General features: G+C 41.5%; 3 protein-coding genes across 3 annotated transcripts; 2 read left to right on the top strand and 1 right to left on the bottom strand.

The window, feature by feature from the left end:
• The first annotated feature begins 232 nt into the window (after nucleotides 1-232).
• On the top strand, nucleotides 233-7060 carry gmfb (glia maturation factor, beta). Its single transcript, XM_010896274.5, has 7 exons — nucleotides 233-324; nucleotides 2015-2111; nucleotides 2241-2290; nucleotides 2464-2513; nucleotides 2895-2977; nucleotides 3488-3561; nucleotides 4152-7060. The coding sequence occupies exons 1-7, from the start codon at nucleotides 322-324 to the stop codon at nucleotides 4221-4223; spliced, it is 429 nt and encodes a 142-aa protein (XP_010894576.1). The 5' UTR covers nucleotides 233-321; the 3' UTR covers nucleotides 4224-7060.
• A 1444-nt stretch (nucleotides 7061-8504) lies between these two features.
• Nucleotides 8505-14533, top strand: cnih1 (cornichon family AMPA receptor auxiliary protein 1). Its single transcript, NM_001303634.1, is given in 5 exon segments — nucleotides 8505-8625; nucleotides 9394-9462; nucleotides 13016-13128; nucleotides 13764-13907; nucleotides 14136-14533. Coding segments are annotated over 5 exon segments (435 nt in total). The 5' UTR covers nucleotides 8505-8544; the 3' UTR covers nucleotides 14164-14533.
• Nucleotides 14534-15240: 707 nt separating this feature from the next.
• Nucleotides 15241-21291, bottom strand: cdkn3 (cyclin-dependent kinase inhibitor 3). Its single transcript, XM_010896277.5, has 7 exons — nucleotides 21195-21291; nucleotides 18387-18475; nucleotides 18208-18308; nucleotides 17079-17301; nucleotides 16845-16876; nucleotides 16639-16742; nucleotides 15241-16028 (listed from the first exon to the last, which is right to left on the bottom strand). Exons 1-7 carry the CDS (start codon nucleotides 21204-21206, stop codon nucleotides 15939-15941), a joined length of 651 nt encoding a protein of 216 aa, XP_010894579.1. The 5' UTR covers nucleotides 21207-21291; the 3' UTR covers nucleotides 15241-15938.
• Nucleotides 21292-21390: the final 99 nt, after the last annotated feature.

Genomic DNA, 21390 nt, shown 5'->3' with positions numbered 1-21390 from the left:
GGATCCAAAGACGGATGGAATCAAAACGGGTACGTTCCAGACTCACATCAATATTCTTGGACTGGAAGTCGGCAATTTAGGATTAACTCAAATTTAAAAACAAGATAAAGTGTATCCAGATTTTATCCCTCACCTGTACTATAATTACACTTTTTATAATTGACATTGTCTGAAATATGCCCAATAAATTATTTAAATTGGTGCTGTCCCGGGGCGATTGGTCTGATCAGAGTCACAAGATGATGTGGAAAAAAAAATACTGTATGTAGTGCTGCCCTCCTCCGGCCTAGTCAGAAATATTGAGTCTGCGCTTCAGGGAAAATGGTAAGTTGTTGTTGAGGTGTGGTGAAAAATCTCACTAAATGTGATTTGCTAGACTATTTTCAAAGTAGTAACTGTTTACTGACGGCACTGACTAACTCTGTAATCGCTTGTTTATTTCGAAAGGGACCTCGCTTTATGTACAATGTTTTGAAATGCAGTTGTTCCACCCAGCTTATTGTGATGTGCTGCAACATGTTACGGTATGGAGCATAGCCATCCGGATACCTGGTTAACTGAACCCCTTACATTGAAAGTTTATAAATTACAATAAATTACATAGCTTTTCCCCGGTCGATTTAACTTGATAATTTCACGTCGTCAAAGTGCTGGCACCATTTTTATGTGTGACCTGAGATTGTATGGGCGAGGTGCATAGAATGCAAGCCAGCTAGCTTCGCGTTTCCTGTAGTTAGCTAGCGTAGTACATAGCTAGCTAAACTTGTGAAGAACAGTGAGGTTCCTGTTTGGAACGTCTGCCTTCTGAGGGATGCGCATCTCTCATTATTTGTACATTATTAATATCTTAGCTCCTACATCAGTGCGGTACTTCCGGTCTGTGACGGTACTCTGTCAAATCAAATCTAGATTAGGCCATTGAACAATAGAATCCAACCCATCAGAACAATTCAATCCACATAGTCCCAGTCTCTATAGTTTTCATTCCGGTCCCCGTAATCCATGTAAAAATGTCAAAGACATTAGCATTGAAAAGGAGAGGAAATATTTGAAATGTTGACTAAAGAGGGTGTTGTCAGACTGTGAATTCTGCAATGTTGTCATAACACATTAAAAACAGACATCCATGATCCTTTTACGAGTATGGCTGTTTTGAGCATGGCAGCATTTTTTGATGGATACGTTTATTATATTACTATCACATAAAGCTCTTCAGATGTTATTAAATCCAAACTGCATCCCAAGTAACACAATTTTCCCCAATAGTGTGCTGTTTCTGACATTAGGTATGTAGACCTACTTTGGGTTTTGTAGGGCCTGGAACTCAACTTTTCTGGTAAAACGTTTTGTAAATTGCAGTATGTTGTACAAATATTACAAAATTAGGAAATAAAGAACAGGAAATCTAAGATGGAGCTGATGCAAATTATTTCACAAATTTCACAATTGCCCAATTTCCACACAGGGTGTGCAAGGTGAATGAGGTGACCCAACTGAAACCAGCAATGGGTAGTAGTTTATGCTGGTCCACTCCTCAGGCAAATTGTGTGGATTGTTCTAGGTCAATTCCACTGCAAGGTCACCTTGTATGGGTACATTGAGCGGATAGTAAGCCTTTCTCCCCCTGTTCGTATAGTCTTTATTTATGAGGATCAAGACGGTAAAACGGATCCTGGCTCAGCGTTGCCCCCGTACTCTGAGAATCCATGAGCCATGTTATGAGTGGGCTAGAAGTGGGATGGCTGTGTGTGGCCAACTGAGCTTGGGCGGGTCAGAGGGCAGAGTTTAGTCAGAACCTTACCGTTTTGTTCTTGCTGAGCCAGGTTGCAATTCCCACCATGTGGGGCTTTTTCCCCTTTTACTTTCCACTCTGCCTGTTGCCTTCAGCACCTACAGGGCCTGTTCCAACCTTTCTATATGGTCTTGTCCTGTATGATCGACAATCCTAGATCAATGTCCAGCCTCTTTATGACCAAGGGCCCTTAATCGATTTTCTCCTCTCCATTACTTCCAGAGTGAATCACTGGTCGTCTGTGATGTGGATGGAGACTTAGTGAAAAAGCTAAGGGAGTTCCGCTTTCGTAAGGCGACGAACAATGCCGCTATCATCAGTGAGTTTCCTCCCCATCTTAAACCAATTGTTCCTGGGGCCAAGTGCTTGGAGCAAACAAACATAACGTCCTTTGATCTAAGTACAATTTCTGCCTGCTGAAGCTTATATACATTTATTTTTCTCACAGTGAAGATTGACAAGGACAAGCAGCTTGTTATTCTTGATGAAGAACATGAGGTATGTTGTGAGATTTTTCAGATCTGGTTGTCAGACTTGTGATGTCACTGTAAACTGCCCCCCCCCCCCCCCCCCATGAAATAATGCAAACCTGGTGTTGTATGATGAAGCATGAACCTTTTGTTGTAGTTACAGTACATTTTGAACATTGATCACCTTCTCTCTCATCCAAGGATATTTCTCCTGATGATCTGAAGGATGAACTCCCTGAAAGACAACCCAGATATCCACTGACAAAAATGTGCAAAATGCTAGAAATCATAATTAATATTATTTAATAATTGTAAGACGTGTTTCCACGTTTAGCGTTGAATCCTGGTTTCAGAATCACACACAACGCAGCTGACATCAGTGTGTGATTTGAGTGAGTCGTTTTGAGATCAGGTGGATTTCTGATTTAAAATAAACACCTGAGCTGTGATTTTTAAGCTGTAGAGGAAGCTAAATTGTTGTTACTTTATCCCTGAAACCAACTAGATATTTCTGCTTTGTGTCTAACCTGCTCAGGGGCATTTCAGCTGATCAAATTAGACAGGATTTTAGAGGTTAGACTCTGTCTGTCGTCACTTTTTCAAACTGAGAAGTGATCCTTAACCTCCTGCACATTTGTTGTGTATAGCTACAAGTATGAACACAGTGATGGGAGAGTTTCCTACCCACTCTGCTTCATCTTCTCCAGTCCTGTGGGTAAGATGATATCCGGTCCTAAACGTCTTGTAGAATATGTTATGCCAACATGTTTTGGGCCCATTTCATGAAAGACTGATTCAGGATTCAGTTTCCCTTTGTAACTGAATTTAATTTGTATTTGGATCCACATTAGCTCACACCTTGACATTAGCTAATCTTATGGGGTCCAGTACAGCATTAGAAGGACATTCTAAACATTTGCACTGTACATTAAACACATTTACACTTGCAGTAAAAACATTACTAACATTTACAGTAAAGCAAATACATTTCTTGTTCATTAAAAACCCTGTTACAATTAATTGAGCTAAGACATGCCTATTGTGATTGTTTCAAGTTTTCTGAAAGACACATAATTCCAGTTACCATAATCTTGTTCTACTGTTCCGTCCACCATGTCTGTTCCCTTAATTCTGTTCCATCTACCACATCTGTTCCCTTAATCCTGTTCAATCCACCATTTCTGTCCTCTTAATCCTGTTCCATCCACCATATCTGTTAACTTAGGCTGTAAACCTGAACAGCAGATGATGTATGCAGGAAGCAAAAACAAACTGGTGCAAACTGTCCAATTGACCAAGGTTAGTATTTTACCTTTTTTTTTATTTTTTCATATTTGGAGGTTATTGCAATCTGGATTTAACTGCATGTCGTCAGTGTTAAACATTATTTATGTTTGTGTCAATCGATTCGGTCCAGGATGGGTTACAGTTAGCCAATTCACATAATATATGTTTAATTAATTGTAACAAATGATTTTCATATTCATTATATGACTGTTATGTTCACATAGCATACTGTTATTATATACTCACATATCATAAGATGTTTGTTGTTAAAAGCTTGTAAAACTGTCGTTACTAAAGTGTGGGCATCACCCTTAGCTATCTTTAGAATGCGCTTACTAACAATCTGTTGTATGTCTGCTCTCCTTAATCTGTTCTTCATCTTTTGCTGACTAGTCAGAAATTCTCAATGGGTCAATAGTCCCCTCTAGTAATTACCCAACATCTTGTCAACATGTGGCCAAAAAAGTGGAGCATATTTTACACCAATCTGTCTTTAGCGATATAAACAAAAAAACTAATGAACAACAGTGCCTCCTAGTGGTCATGTTGGCTAGTTTGTTATAAATGTTTAACAATTGTCTGCTCTCTTTCATTTCTTCCAGGTGTTTGAGATTCGGAACACGGAGGACTTGACAGAGGAGTGGCTTAGAGAGAAGTTGGGCTTCTTCGGTTAAGGTGTGGCCATCTGGTGGCGATCCAATGGACTGAAATGTCTAGAGTAGATATAAGATCGCATAGACAGCCTGTGTTGTCCATCACCTGGGGGAGAAAACAGCATTGCTTAATTTTTCCTCCTCTGTGTATCTGTCCCCATACAATCACGCTCTCCCCCTCAACATGATACCAGTTTCCTGTGTCTTTAAAATATTAACACTATCACTCCTAAGATGAACACTGCATCCCCCCTCTTGCACAAGCAAAACTCAAGGGAAACTTAAAGGAATTGTCATGTAAGCGGTTGCTTTTGAGATTAGATTTTTTTGCTTGTTTAGTTTACATTATTATAATTTTATAGATTTAGATTCTAACCACTTTTAGGTTGTCGTTTTACTTTTACCGGAATGTTTTAATTGTATTTAAATTGAGTGTTCTGGATGGTCAAGGGGGACTATGATTTAGAGCCTCTGTTTATTGTCAAGTCAAAAAGATAAATGGCTTATGGGAGTTGACTGTGTACTGTAGATACTACAATATTGCCTGGCTACCAGTCTGTTTGTACTAACATTCCATGGATTTTACTCTGTCATATTTGACAAAATGCCCGAAGAGGGAATGTTAATGCAAAAACTAACTGGTACCAGACAGGTTTGTTTTTCAGTCTAATTAGCAACTTATTTGATTCTTCTTCATACATTTTCAAGATCAAAGTGCCATCAGGGTGGAAGCACTTTGACTGCACAATCTCAGCCGTACATTGAATTTGGATGTAAAATGTGTCTTTGATTATATGGTGTGGACTTCCTCTTTATGCTTGGAACGGTCAGTACAAAGAAAATACATTCCTTTTTCACAATATTCACTCACCTGCTGTGTTTAGAAAACACCAATATGGCAACAGAGGATGAAAAACATCTAATTATCAGTCAGATTTCTAGGTGCATAGACTATCCTCATTGTACTTTTCTGGGGGGAGGGGAATTATGCATATCGACGCCCACTGTCGATAAGCAACGTTTCAAGAACCCACAGATAACATCGGCCCTGATAGTCTGGCTGTTTGTGAGGACATTAAAGGACAGTTGGGTATCCATGCTAATCTTTGTTTGGAGGAGTAACAGTGGGATTCTTGGTGAGGTTTAACAGCCAGGTAACGGTGGCTTCCAGACAGGCATAATCCTACAAGGTAGACAGTGCTCAAAGTTAATGCTCAATAGGAAAATAGGGTGTAATTTGGGACATCATTTTTTTTATAGTTTTGGAATGTGTCCCACAACAGGCAGCTCACTTATTTCCTACCAAGCTGTTCACTGATACATTCCTATAGTAGTAATGTTGTTGGTTTAAGGGTTTCCCGCACATGGATTTGGCCTACTCCCTGGACTCCATGGGCTGGCTTTGCACACACCTAGATTCACACCTAGGCTCAATCGAGTTGTCCAATCGAGTTCTCTTTTTGTTGCCCTAGACTAACCCTAAACTGCGTCCACAGAATCCGGTCCCGTGACATCTTAATCTATGCCATGACAACCAGCCTTTTATGGATTAAGAACATTTTATGTGAGACCAAAAAGCAGCCTGTTTGTCAACCGTGGACAGGTGTAAAGACCACCCTGTCCTGCGCCATGGGAGGTAACAGCCTACCACAGGTTACTTGTTGGACTTAACAAACGCCTAACTATTAAGGAATATCAATATTCTGCACGAATGATGTTTTACAGTCAAATGAGGCAGTTGAGTAGAATCCACTTTTTACCTTTAAATTTACATGCACAAAAGAACTTGGAACAGGTGTACCATGTTGCATTTGAAGTTGTTGTGTTCCTAACAAGGTGGTGTGTTTTTTTTTTTTTCATCAGAGTATTCATCTGAAGAGTCACAAACTAAAAAAAAACAAAAAAAAACTAACAATTAGCTATTTTCTATGTGCCGTCTGTCTTGCCATCTGCTGAAACTTGACGTTGAAAAGCGTAACAAGACAACAGCTAATAAATCACCTCATAGTTTCTACGTTTTAACATTCTGACGTACTGTAAGAGATTCCTGTTTTTACTCAGAGTCGTGCAATTAGCTAGACGTCAATGTGAAAAGCAAAAATGATTAACTGCAATGGTTTTTACCGTTTGTCCTTTTTTGAAAATGCTTAATAAGGTGTTCTTTAAAAAATGATGTGGTAAAGCTACTGTAAATACAATTGCATGCTTTTATCAATGTGTTTGTTGAACAGTTTGTATCATAAGTACAAAAACATCCTAAACAAGCCTTGAAAATGTGTCAGTTTTTACTGCATGTTCTTTGTTTTAAACAGTGAATGTATATCCTCAATAATAAACTCCAAATTTGGCTTCTGTTGACTGGTGCCAGCAGCTAGTGACATCTTGCGTGGGTGGGTTCAAAGGGCAAGGGTCAAATCCTGTGTTTGTGTTAAACGCTGCAGTAGTTGGACAATGATCAACGTGTAATGGGAAGAACTTGTCTGTTCTAAATGGAACCCTTATCCCATTATAATGCACTACTAATGACCAGTCATATGTCAAGAGTGCACCATGAAGGGCCCAGGCTGTTAATCAACCCTGGATGGAAAATGTTAACCTTCATTCGTTAAAGAGATATAGCCTTTGTGATGAATTTGTAGGAACGTGGCCTATTAAGTGTTCTTGATTACACTGAATTGATGTATTTTTCATATGATAGTTCTGTACCTTTTCAGATCCACAGCTTTTATTTTTCTTAACAAAAACACCATTTCAAACATAACATGCAGCTATCCAATGGTGTCAGTGAAACTTGTGAAATATTTGTATTTTTTGATGCTTTATACAGCCATCCCAATAAAAACAAAAGTTAAGTTTAATGTGTTATCCACTGCATTTTATTTATTTGCCCATCATCAGCAGATGATTTGCACTGAATGCCTGATAACATTTATAATTTTTCATTCAGTGGTTTTTTCCTGCCTCCAGTCCATCTCAGTCCATCTCAGGGACCCCTTACATGAGAGATGAAATCTTCCCTGTTTTCGTTTTGATATAATTGTTCAATATATGCATGCTTTTATTGAGTTTCATCAAATTAGGTTCCTAGTTTTTAGTGCCATCAGCCTATTTTGCTTGATATAAAAACTTTTTTTTGAAAATAATTAGTATTGCAGCTGGATTTTGGAAATAATTTAGGGGTGTGAGGTATAAATGTTCCTATTTTGAATCATTTCAGAGCGAGGAATGATTTAATTATTTTTTTAATATGATTTGGTGAAGATTTGCAACAAATGTCAATCTTTTATATACAGTGTCTTGCAAAAGTATTCTGCTGCAACACCATTTCTCTAATATTACTGGATTACAAATGGTTCACTGAAGTTTTGTTCTGTTCTAATATTTTATTTTAAAATGCTCAAAATCAGTTATTGTGAGGTGACATTGGTTTTATGTTAGGAAATATTGTGATTTTTAAAAAAATATTACCTGTAAAGTATTCAACCCCTGTGCAGTGGAAGTTCCCAGTTAACACAGGTGAAAGAAACTATTACCATTAGCTTCCTCATCTGAACCATTGAAGTAGGTGTCACGTTTGGATGAACGCCATTGTTTAAGCGTCATTGATCTGGCTATGAATCTGAGAGAAAATTAAGACCAAAGAGCATTCTACAGAAGTTAGAAATAAGGTGACACCAATGCATCTATTGATTCCGAAGCAACATTAGAGCAAGAACAAAATAGTGACTTCCTAGTTCTTATTGAGAATCTGTGGAACTATTTAAACATGGTGGTCCACAGAAGGGGTTTCTGAAACTTTGTGCAAATCTGGTACATACGTACTTCAAACGACGGAAACCTATTGCAGAGAGTCTCTACCAAATATTAGTATGTTGGGTTTGAAATCATATTACATTTTTTACTTACAATTATTATTATAATACATTTTTACTCAACTAGGTAACAGAATAAAATGTCAGCTACAGTATTTGTAATTCAGTGATATGGGAGAATTGGTCAGGGGTGTGAATACTTTTTCAATGAACTGCATTTTAAATATTATGTTAGTAATTTATTTAGAAAAATAGCTATGTAAAATAGTTTTTCCTTGTGATCTCGAGACCCCCATTGCGGCTCTCAGAGGCCCCTACAGGTATAGGCAACATATACATTTCGCGGGACCTGGAACGCACCCTGCCGAAATGTGCGCATGCCCTGTTCCACAGCCCTGTTCCTGTCTTGCGTGGTCGGCAATTTCACATCATTGCGTAGCTACTGCATCACTTCGTGTGGAAGGCAAAGGGTGACAGATTAGTGACAGATCTCGGTGTGGCTACGACATCAGCCAGCAAGCTACACAAAAATGGCGTTCACATTCGCGGCCTTTTGTTACATGCTTGCGCTATTGCTTACAGCCGCTCTAATTTTCTTCGCCATTTGGCATGTAAGTATACGCGTATCACACTCACACGGTATGATATGAAAGGTGACTGAAGTAACATCGATCAACCTGTGGCAAACAGACTTTTCACTCACCCCCTTAAACTAGCTTAGCTGACGTTAACATGCTAACATTAGCCGAGAATGAATGGCACACACCCATTCGTGTTGTTTGACTGAAATATCGATTAATAATTGGTCCTACTCGCCGGGCAAATTTCTGATTAATGTTGCTACTTACCTAGTTAACTATCTGGAGTTGTTTTGCTTTACAGCCACCTTTTAGATAATTCAGTAATGATAAGTAATGTTCATGAAGATAGTTCGCTAGTCTTCAGCTCTGTGGTAAAACATAATTATGCTAGCTAATGTTACCTGTCCATGGACGTGTAATGTTAGCAATTTGGCTAGGATATGTTTGTGGATGCGGTAGCTAACAAGCTAAGCTAAAAAGCTAATGATTGCAATAGTATTAAGATTGTCGTCGTCTTTAACGTTGTCTTTAATGTTAAATGGAATGAAAAATGTAATTCCCTCATGTTCTTAATTATCCAGTTCAGTCAAACTCACGGCTTTCGTTTTAGATTTAATTCCTTTTGTCTAATTCGGTGAAATATGTTTCCTGTACCATAATGACATGTTGTTGGACTTTTGCATCTCACAAAAGAGCAGCTATTGGTCTTTTTTATAGTTCAGTGGTACGATATAAATTCTGTCATAATAATAAAAGCTATAACATGTTCTGACCCATGCATCTGTTCTGTCTGTCCAGATAATTGCATTTGATGAGCTAAAGACTGACTACAAGAACCCCATTGATCAATGTAACACATTAAATCCGGTAAGTAAATACTTTATAGTTGCTGGTCACCTTTCTCCTGGCTTCTCTGACTGCATGATTATCTGCTTTCTGTAATGTGCTTGTGAGATGGAAGAGGTTACGGGCCAGTAGTTCCCCAAATGATGGATTTCCCTGTGGCACTGTACTGCTGAATTATAATCTGAGTACCTGATTGTTATTCATCTACAGTAATCTTGTTAAAATCTAACACGCATTCTTTTCTAATCTGCTTTTTTTTTTATCTACCATTTTTAACGGCTTAAAGACAGTTGAAAAGGTCAAAAAGATTAAAAGAGTCAAAATTGCATTAAAGGTTTGTACCAGTCTTCGATTAAAGTGCCCGTTTGGGTCTCCAGTCAAGTCTCCAGTCTGTCATTCTGCACGGGGGGGGGGGGGGGGAGTGTTTGCAAACGTCTTTTCAGTTAACAAACCTCGAAAAAGTGCCCTCATTGGGCTACTTTACATCAAGGTTACAAATGAACATCTCAACTCTCTGCGCTGATTCTTCCTAGACGTCACTGAGCTTTGCCAGTCAGGCTCACTGCAGAGTTTAGGGTGTCACACGCTAAACCGTTAGACCTCGACTCAGCCTGACATCCCCCGCAGCTGTTGCCCGAAGGAGTGAACCTATTGAAATGTCACGATGCGTTCCTTTTCGTGTTTGTTTCTGAACTAACAGCTACACGCCTGAGCCTAGCTGTCATGCCCACAACGAGCTTCGGGTTAGTCCGTCTGCGTTTCCTATCCCGTTTCCCACATGAGAGAGAGAGACCGTTAACGTCTGGAGAATACAGTAGCTCAGAGGGTTGGCCTACTTTCAACCAATTTTAGCAGCCTGGTATATATTATTTTTGCTGTGTGTAGAGTGTTATTCTTTGCCTCAGTGTTTCATAGTTATATTTGAGTCATTTAGTGAACAAATTCATCGTAAGGGGTTTGCAGTGGTAAGCACAAACATTTTCAAACTTTACCCCCCCCCCAACTTGTCTCCTGTGGGATTCGATCCCATGTCCTTGGCCATTGCACAGTGTTCGAGACAAAGTTCAAACCATTTTTGATTCAGGCTTGGTTAAAGCATGTTTGGGTACGTGTTTATTCTTGGCGAGTAGGGGTGTGTTTCCATTTAATGGACGAAGGGTTCATCAGAAACATTGGGATGTGCAGAGGCACGTTAACAGAGGTGCCAGTGTTGGTATTGATGCCATAGAAGACCCACACAATAGAAGTTAACTGAAAAGACTTGCAAATGCTCAAGAACATGCATGATTCTATACAGCTTACCCTCTGTTTACATAGTGTTGTTGTAAGAGTGCCCATAGCCACTGGAATATAGAATTATCGATTACTCATCCACTGGTTTCCATACTCAGGATTTACTGGGAACACAGTTTTCCCAGGGAGATATTTCATTGTAGATTCCTTCGTTATGAAAACCAGAATGCCAGCCTACGACTCTCATAATGAAACTCTTCCAGTCCAACTGACTGGTCAGCAACAGAGTTGGAAATGTGAGTTTTGTGAGGCGGGACTGGAGGCTGTTAAAATCAGCTGTTTGTATTGACCTTGATTGGATTAAATGGCAAGTGAACTGTGGTTCTGGGCCTAATGTTTGCCGTGACTGGACTACTTAATTGATTTTGGGGCGGCAGGGTAACCTTAGCGGTCAAGTTTGTTGGCCAAGGTAACGAAGGGTTACCGATTCTAATCATCAAGCCAACAAGGTGAAAAGCAGCGTTCTGTCCCTGAGCGGTGAACCTTAATGGCTCCCAGGTTGTTGCTGTAAATAATAACCTGTTTTTAGCATACTCAGCTAAAAAAAAAAGACCTAAGAAATGTCTTGTGGATAGACAGTGTTTTCCTCACAAATCGCTTGACCGTTGTCACACACTTTGGTGTGTCTTTGAAAACACCACATTGACAGTTGATTTGCTGTAGACTTTGGCTCAAGTCTTTATAGTATCACCTAGGGTATGAAACAGATGGCCGTAGTCTAAAAACTCAAGCTCAGCATTTTATGGCTGACCATAAGGAAGGTACTGACAAGGCATAGAGTGCCCAGAGTATTTCCTGTACAGCCCACTATGCTTATGAGGAGTAGAGTGCCATTTGAACCTCAGTCCTCCTTTCTTTCTGTTTGAGACGAGTGATCGCAGGTCTGCATTTGAATGTACAATTCTGTCTGGTACTAGTTCTCCTCCACTGAACTTAATCCGTGTTGCCTGCCTCCCAAATGGTACCCCAGGGCATTAGTCAACGCTCATAGTAAATAGGGTGGCATTTGGAAAGCGGCCTATGCCGGGCGTAGCCTCTGAGCTCCTCTCACGTCACGCTTTAGCGATGTATTGCGATGCAACGTCATGTTTTCACTTCAAATGTAGCGAAACAGGGCCGGGCTGAAACCCCCACTACTGCCCCCCACCACCCCTTCCATCTGTGGGCATCAGGGTGGGTCACCGTGCCCCCCACCCCCTCCCCAACCTTGATCTGATGCATGGCCTCATGTAGTGAATCCATCTGCACCCCCACCCCCCCCAAACCCGACCCCGCCTTATGGGACGGACAGGCTGACTGCTGAGTGGCTCCACCAATGGCCCCCTATTCCCTGCATAGAGTACCTCAGACTAGACTGCAGCTTTTAGAGTACCCACAGGGACCCTGGTCACAAGTAGTGTTCCACAGAGGGAACCGGGTGCTGTTGGAGATGCCAGCGGACTGCCTGTCACACACACAGCGTGTCCTCCCTTGCACTCGGCATATTTGACCTTTCGACCCCAACGCTGTCCGCGGTAACCAGGAAGTGGGACGTAGCTGTTCCGCTGTGCCGCGAACCCACGCTGACGCCGGAGATGGGATGATTCACTGTGTCTCCGGGTGCCAAATGGCAGCCTATTCCCTTTCCAGGGCCCCACTTCCCCACCAGGTGTTCGGAGGGAACAGGGGGGCCATTTTGGGACGGAGCACGGGAGCGGCTGTGTGAATTCCCCAGTGATGTGATGCATGTGTGACGCTACGTCTCCAGACAGTGCATGACGGGGTGCTTCGTGTTGTCCTGCCCTGCTTACCACCGTGCGGTCTTGTGCTATGAACATCTGCTGAATCACCATGTATGTTAACGTTAACAGGCGAAAAATAACCACCAAGGTTCTGGAGTGGGCGGGGGGGGGGGGTGTGTGTGTGTGTGTGTGTGTGTGTGTGTGTGTGTGTGTGTGTGTGTATGCTTCAGAGTGTTGGCCTAGTTTGTCTTTATTAATCCAACGTCTAATTCATGTTGGTTGTGACCCTCTGCACTTGATCCCAAGTCGTATATTAACAGCAGTTGTTGGACACGACAGAACGTTGAAGCTGTTGTCTCTCTGAGGGTTTGAGAGGGTTCCTCAGCTTTATGACCTTTCGTATTCCACTGTCTGTATCCGTTACCTCGGTACCTTTTTTTTTTAATTCGTAAGCTTTCGGTGTAGCTACGGCGACTCCTCCCGCGTCTTGTTGATATTCAGTTGAAGTGTTGTTGTTGTTGTTGTTTACTGAAGTGCTGTTGTTTACACGGCCCTTTCAGCTGGTGCTCCCTGAGTATCTGATCCACGTGTTCTTCTGCGTGATGTTCCTGTGTGCTGCGGAGTGGCTCACCCTGGGCCTCAACATGCCCCTGTTGGCCTACCATGTGTGGAGGTACGTACGGCCACAGCCCGACCTTCTCAAAAGGGACTCTCTTTTTTTCAGGCTTTCAAAGAGTTGGCACGAAGGGCTAGGAGCAGCAGACGTGCTACTGAAGATGAATGTAGATTTCCAGGGTGCCACTGCAATTCTCTGTGGGCCACAACTTATTCTAACCCTGGGAAATGTCTGCTTTGGTCCTTGCCTTGTAGTTGCCATTTTCACGGGTGATTTTTATTTTGGGGGTGGGGGGCACGACTTGATTTGATCTTGTTCCCGGGTGAAAATGTTTCTCCAGCGTTGAAGTAGCTTTTAAGTACTCAGTGTTGTTTCTAAGAAAACAACCCAGAAATCATGAGGCTTACGTTCTTGTGTATGAGTGAACCCTGGGTGTCATGTTGTCATGCCCTTGTATGACTGTTTCTGAAGGAAAACTAGTAAATATACAGTTTCATATGGTCCGTGTACATGTTTCTGAAGGAAAACTAGTAAATATACAGTTTCATATGGTCCGTGTACATGTTTCTGAAGGTAAACTAGTAAATATTATCTGCTTCATGTGGTCCGTGTACATGTTTCTGAAGGTAAACTAGTAAATATTATCTGCTTCATGTGGTCCGTGTGTAAATGTTTCATGTTAACGTGTACAGGTATATGAGCCGGCCCGTGATGAGTGGTCCGGGCCTCTACGATCCCACTACAATCATGAACGCTGACATCTTGGCCTATTGTCAAAAGGAGGGTTGGTGCAAACTGGCCTTCTACCTGCTGTCATTTTTCTACTACCTCTACGGGTAGGTGGCCCAGTTACTCATTACATAGCTACAACAGGCTAGTTAACTCAACCCCTTCTAGGATTACCTTCACGGGAATGTTGTCCAGATACAGGTGGCATCACATACCTTTTCAGCAGAAGTGTAATATTACAGTCTAATACACAGTTTTTTACTACAGCCTTAATGCCAGAGAGCCTATTTGATGACTTTGCACCTAAACAGTGTTCCTGATTCCCTTTCCCACAGGATGATCTACGTGTTGGTGAGCTCTTAGGCCGGCCATATAGGAAAGGGAGATTAGTATGTAGGAGATGGAACACTTTGGTTTTAGTGGCTCGAGGAGAAGCTGAAAAACGGGACCGGCAGGAAGGAAACCATTCACCTCTTAGTGATACAAGATGGCCGCCGCGCCAAACGGGTGGCCCGTCTCCAAACCCCCAACAGTGCAGAGCAGAATGCCATTAACTACACAGAAACGGCTCTCCTTTTTAAATGAATCTTTGTTTGCTGTCTCAGCTGTTCTCTTGCTCGTAGTTCCAAATGCTTTGAGGAGGAACTATGACAGACCTTTGGACTCTACCCCCCCCCTCCCCCATTGTGTGATTTGATGCTTTACATTTGAATTAAAGTTTTTTTTTTTATCCCCTCCATACTTTTGACTGTTTACAAATTGGAACAGACATCTGGTTACAGTGTGCTTTGTTGGGATAGATTCAGAGCTGTATGCTTAACTAATACATAATTGACCGTTATGATATTGAATGTGCATTAGATGCTAAGCTTGACAAAAAAAAAAATGTTATGGGTGTTTTTAAATAGACAATAGAATACTGAAAATACTTTTCTTGCCCAGACACTATGAAACATTGAACCAAAGGGTTGAACACGTGATTATGCCCATCTTGGATCACCTGACAAAATGTTTTGCGCGCGCACAGGGACAACAGCATGGTTGTCTTCCTCAATCAATTTCATACGTTTGTATTTAGGTTTGCCATGCTTTATGAAGCTTTGTCTGACATCCTATTGGGTTTCTGGAGCCCTTTGCATATGGTATATAAGCGCTCTAAGAGGGTGCACTTCCTTTTTGGTAGATACCCATATGCTATTTGATGTGACGCTACAGGAATCCCAAGTAGAAGTGTCCTAAATGTGTGATCATGAAGTGTTCCTGTTTAGGAATGTTTGTGTCTGTGGAACCTGTTATGAACTCTTCAAAGCCAACAACTCTGTAATGTTCCTTGTTTATTGATTAGGCTTTTTCCATTTTACTTGCATTGGTTTTGTGGCTGAAATAGTCAAAAATGGCCCTTATCTTTATTCTGGATTGGGCATTTGGTCATTTTCTCTATACATTTGCTAGAGTAGTCTTTTTTTTTTTTTTTTTTTTACCAAAACATGGATTTCTTTAAAATTTCTAAATTGCAGAATTACTTTTTAGAAATAATGTGTGGCTCCAAGTCATTTACTGCCAGTTGATCCAACCTATAAAACAAGGGAGTAAGTGGCAGTGGCTTGCTCACTTCAAGAAAACTTTATGAATGCAAATGAACCTACCCCTTACAACTGACTGACCAGTTAGGCCATATTCAGCCAGTCAGCCAATTTAAGATGGTATTTAATTGAATAAAAGGCCGGTGTGGCACAATATTTGAATTGGACAGTCTGTAAATGCGTTAGGCAGCTAAGGTTGTACAAAGTTGGAGCTCAAACCACAGTCTCATGGAATATAAACACTGAGTTGACCAAACCAATATACACTCCATATCAGGTAGCGACATTCATAAATCCAAATATGTAAAGCTGATAAGAGCACAGCAATATAATCCCTGAAATGTGTTTTGTTTTTTCACATTTTGTTACACATTTGGAATACTTAAATTGCAAAACATTCTTGTAAAGTGCTAAAAGAGAACAAATGATCTCACATTATCATACAATAAATGCTGTCAAACCATCTTTTCTTGACATAATGATAATTTTTCTATGCTTTTAACTAATGTGTTATTTCAAAGTAATATAAATCTTTTCAAGAGGGATTAAACAAAATCACCGCGAAACAGATCGCTCGGTCGAGATGACTTTGGTTTCTTGGTAGGCAGAGTATTTTTCCCGGAACTCGTGCAAGAAATTGTATTGCTGAGGAAAGGGAAAGAAAAGCAACATTATGGAAAATCCAGACAGACTACATAGTGATAGACTAGAGGGGAACACTGCAGCTGACTAGCCAGCCAACTTGGCAAATTAGAAAATAAATAAATTAAGCTTCTTTTCAAATGGTCAAAAGGGGTGGTCCCAATTCTCAACAAATCCCCCCCCCCCCCCAAAAAAGGTACCACAGTTACATCTTGTTTATCAAAAGGTGTAGGATAATCTACTGATCCTACTGGGTAAGAAACGGAGGCATCCCTCTGCAGCTGTCTCTGGGAGAGGCAGTCCTTTCTCAGACCACTATACTGCCTCCTACTGGATGCATCTCAGCAGGGCATTACATCTCTGAAGAATTGTGCTTTTCAGAAAAGAAATCTGCCGCGTGTGTTTTAAAAAGAACTCTGGTCTTGTGATCAGAGACCTCGTCTCTGACATCTGCACCAATCGATCTCAATCAAAATGAGGTTCAGGTAGGCAGCAGGTCATTTGATGAGAGTGACGCACTGCTCCTCTATTTTGATTGACTAGATTGAATGTCTTATTTTGTGTTAATATTCCTAAAACAAAAACAGACTTTTAGAGAAAACATTGTCGTCACCTTGACAGTTTGTATGGCTCCGCCCCCTCTGTGCTCTCGGAGGATCTCAATAGCTTTGTTGGGAGTCATGGAAACTGATAACTGAAGCAGCAGACAGGCAGCCACTGTGACAGAAAGACAGACATTCAGGCATGCGTCGTCGACGACGCGAAGACAAGACACCGAGGAAATATGTCTGAAAACGAGCAAATAAGTGTGATCCTTACTTAGTCCGGAGCGACCCAAGCCCCCGTAACAACTGCGGAGCAAAACACAAAAGGAACATGACTGTAGTTAAACACCGCACTGAAACACGGCACCCTACACCTCGCCTGAAGTACCATGTAAAACCTTCAGTGGGCGCCAACGGGCACTACGCCTAAATGCATCAAGTCAGTCAAACACAGAGGAATCCTCCCGGTGTCCGTAAACCTCTCTGCTACTCCACCGTCAGTGCTCACTGGATGACCGTAGTCCTGTTGTTCTGCAGGTTGGCTTGAAGTCCCTCCAGTATCTGGCAGCACTGGTCCAGCTCGGGGGTGCCTCCGTCAGGAAAAGGCAGGTGGTGCACCACGAGGCCCTGCTGTCGGTACGTCTCCAGCAGGCCAGGGACGCGGTACTTGTGGAGCTCCCCTCTGGTGCAGAACACGAACACGTCCTGCACACCGTGTTTCTGCAGCTCCCCTGGGAGGTAGAATGGGAGGATCAGTGTACCAAATGGCACCATATGCCCTTATATAGGACACTACTTCAGGTAGAGGGCTCCCATTGAAAGTAGGGCACCACTTAAGGGGAAAGAGGCCTATTTGGGAAAACGCATCCTAAAAGGTGTAGAAAACCGCATTAATTTTCAACACAGTAACTGCATTACATAATTAGACAACACAGTCTATGAATCAGTGAAAAAGAGAAGTCGATTACTTTATCCACCCGGTCCCCTGGGAGATACTGTGGGAGGTGCTGCGGGAGTATGGGGTGAGGTGGTCATGAAGGCTGGGTCATGACCGAAAGAACTAGATTGCGAGTACAAGCGGCTGAAATGGGTTTTATCAGAAGGGTGGCTGGCTTCTCCCTTAGAGATAGGGTGAGAAGCTCAGTTGAGCCGCTGCTCCTTTGCATCGAAAGGAGCCAGCTGAGGTGGTTCGGGTATCTGGTAAGGATGCCCCCAGGACGTCTCCCTAGGGAGGTGTTCCAGGCACGTCCAGCTGGGAGGAGACCTCGGGGTAGGCCCAGGACTAGGTGGAGAGATTATATTTCGACACTGGCCTGGGAACGCCTCGGGATCCCCCAGTCAGAGCTGGCAAATGTGGCTCGGGAAAGGGAAGTTTGGGGTCCCCTGCTGGAGCTGCTGCCCCCGCGACCCGATACCGGATAAGCGGATGAAGATGAGATTATTATTTTATCCATGATAAAGACTACTGAGGTAATAGGAACAAACAAAAGCTGTGATCAGCATCCCAACCCATGATAACATAACATTCCTCAAGACATCTGGTGTCATCACATAGCCAGCCAAGAGGAATTAACCCACACTAACCCACTGGTATAAAACTACCATGACAATCCTTTCAAAGAAATGGGTCAACATACCGATATCTCTTTGCAGATTTCTTCTGACATCTTTGAATTTGCATCCAGGCAAAGGACATATTCCAAGAAACTGGGAGCAATCCACTATGGATAAAGGCAACCTGTAACCCAGAAAGTTTAATACTAACTATACACACACTGACTAACATTGTGTAGGATGTGTGTGTCTCTGTACTTGCCAAGAGATCTGGAATGGTGTAAGCTGGTCTTCGCCAACCTCCTCTTCGTCTGAGGATGAATCAAACTCACTGGTCCTCATTGCCACTGGCTGAGTGTGGGGAGGAATATAATGGTACATCAGACACAGAGACACACGGAATATACAGGTGCTGGTCATGAAATTAGAATATCATCAAAAAGTTGATTTATTTCAGTAATTCCATTCAAAACGTGAAACTTGTATAATGTATACATTCATTCCACACAGATTGATATATTTCAAGTGTTTATTTCTTTTAATTTTGATTATTATAACTAACAACTAATGAAAACCCCAAATTCAGTATCTCAGAAAATTTGAATATTGTAAAAAGGTTCAATATTAAAGACACCTGGTGCCACACTCTAATCAGCTAATTAACCCAAAACACCTGCAAAGGCCTTTAAATGGTCTCTCAGTCTAGTTCTGTAGGCAACACAATCATGGAGAAGACTGCTGACTTGACAGCTGTCCAGAAGACGACCATTGACACCTTGCACAAGGATGGCAAGACACAAAAGGTCATAGCTAAAGAGGCTGGCTGTTCACAGAGCTCTGTGTCCAAGCACATTAATAGAGAGGTGAAGGAAGTAAAAGATGTGGTAGAAAAGAAAGTGTACAAGCAATAGGGATAACCGCACCCTGGAGAGTATTGTGAAACAAAACCCATTCAAAAATGTGGGGGAGATTCAAAGAGTGGACTGCAGCTGGAGTCAGTGCTTCAAGAACCACCACGCACAGACGTATGCAAGATATGGGTTTCAGCTGTCGCATTCCTTGTGTCAAGCCACTCTTGAACAAGACACAGCGTCAGAAGCGTCTTGCCTGGGCTAAAGACAAAAAGGACTGGACTGCTGCTGAGTTATGTTCTCTGATGAAAGTACATTTTGCATTTCCTTTGGAAATCAAGGTCCCAGAGTCTGGAGGAAGAGAAGAGGCACAGAATCCACGTTGCTTGAAGTCCAGTGTAAAGTTTCCACAGTCAGTGATGGTTTGGGGTGCCATGTCATCTGCTGATGTTGGTCCACTGTGTTTTCTGAGGTCCAAGCCATCTACCAGGAAGTTTTAGAGCACTTCATGCTTCCTGCTGCTGACCAACTTTATGGAGAAGCAGATTTCATTTTCCAACAGGACTTGGCACCTGCACACAGTGCCAAAGCTACCAGTACCTGGTTTAAGGACCATTGTATCCCTGTTCTTAATTGGCCAGCAAACCTCACCTGACCTTAACACTATAGAAAATCTATGGGGTATTGTGAAGAGGAATATGCGATACGCCATACCCAACAATGCAGAAGAGCTGAAGGCCACTATCAGAGCAACCTGGGCTCTCATAACACCTGAGCAGTGCCACAGACTGATCGACTTCATGCCAAGACGCATTGCTGCAGTAATTCAGGCAAAAGGAGCCCCAACTAAGTATTGAGTGCTGTGCATGCTCATACTTTTCATGTTCATACTTTTCAGTTGGCCAACATTTCTAAAAATATATCTTTTGTATTGGTCTTAAGTAATATTCAAATTTTCAGAGATACTGAATTTGTGATTTTCATTAGTTGTCAGTTATAATCATCACAATTAAAAGAAATAAACATTTGAAATATCAGTCTGTGTGTAATGAATGAACATAATATACAATATTCACTTTTTGAATGGAATTACTGAAATAAATCAACTTTTTGATGATATTCTAATTTTATGACCAGCACCTGTATAGCTACATACCTTTGCACTCAGTAGAAAAACTAAATCTGAATGACTAAAAACATTTTAGCTTATGCCACAGAGACACTCTAAAATGGGAGAGAAAATATTACTGGCATATCCTAGAAGTAGCTGGAAATAGACTTCAAGGTGATACTCATTTATGTTGGAAGTGAACTCACTAATGAGTCACTGGGAGTACCGCAATCAGCATGGAGAAAAGAAAGAAAACCCTGACTACAAGAACCCTTCATTGCAGTTATTTTGGCTAAAGGCGTGCTACCAAAAATGTAGTGTGGTTCAGAAACTGAAATAAACAATTGTGGGGACATACTTTGATCAACTCTTTTCAGGGAGTAGCCTAATTCAATAAAGATCAAGGGTAGCAATATTTTTGGCCACAACTGCACATTAATGACAGAACAAGTGAATGAATGCACTGGGCTACTGGAGAACACACAAGCACACAGTTTTTCTATCCTTTTGAGAACCAGAACTATTTTCCCCATACCCTAACCGTAAAACTTCCACTAACTAAACTATAAAACTGAACTTGACCAAACTTCTAATGCAGGGGACCAGCTAAAATAAATAAATAATAATAATACTACTTATGGGGTCAGAAATGGCAGGTCATTTACACACTAGCTTGTTTTACTATTTTGGGGATTACAACTGATTTCCAAACCACCACATTCATTTTTTTCTAACCCTTAACTACCCATTATAAACCAAACATCCCATTATAACCCTAACATTCACCCCAAGCCTAAATAAGCAGTTTACATAGAAGTCCTCACTAATCATGATCATGGGTTGCTATATTCTCATTCTCCAGTTAGCTGTAATATAAAGTAAGCTGATATGGATGTTACCATAGATAACTAAATAATGCAAAACAACTTAATGGATGTAACAAACTATTACTTTGCTTTACATTTACCATCTTCAAGATAACTCGCTAACGCTACTGAAAAGCTGTACAAAACACCCGATCCGCTTATCTTTGGATCGCAAAGTAAGAACACTGCCGAAGTTAATCAGAAAGAAAATATAGTACACGAAAGATTTCTTGTGTTCTTACCAAATACACCATGAATTTCTGTTCAAGACAACGTTGACAGCTACTGCCTCTCTCCTGTAAACCAGCAATCCAGCTCGCTACGATTTAAAAACACACTAGCGTCCCAGCCATCCAATCAGATGAATTCTCTACTCGGCCACGCCCAATATCTCACTCGTCTGGAGATAGGGCGCCGTTTGCCATAGCCCACCAAACA

The sequence above is a fragment of the Esox lucius genome, chromosome 15 (genome assembly GCF_011004845.1).
Source record: "Esox lucius isolate fEsoLuc1 chromosome 15, fEsoLuc1.pri, whole genome shotgun sequence".
NCBI classification, from domain to species: Eukaryota; Metazoa; Chordata; class Actinopteri; order Esociformes; family Esocidae; genus Esox; species Esox lucius.
This window is presented reverse-complemented; position numbering and strand designations above follow the sequence as displayed.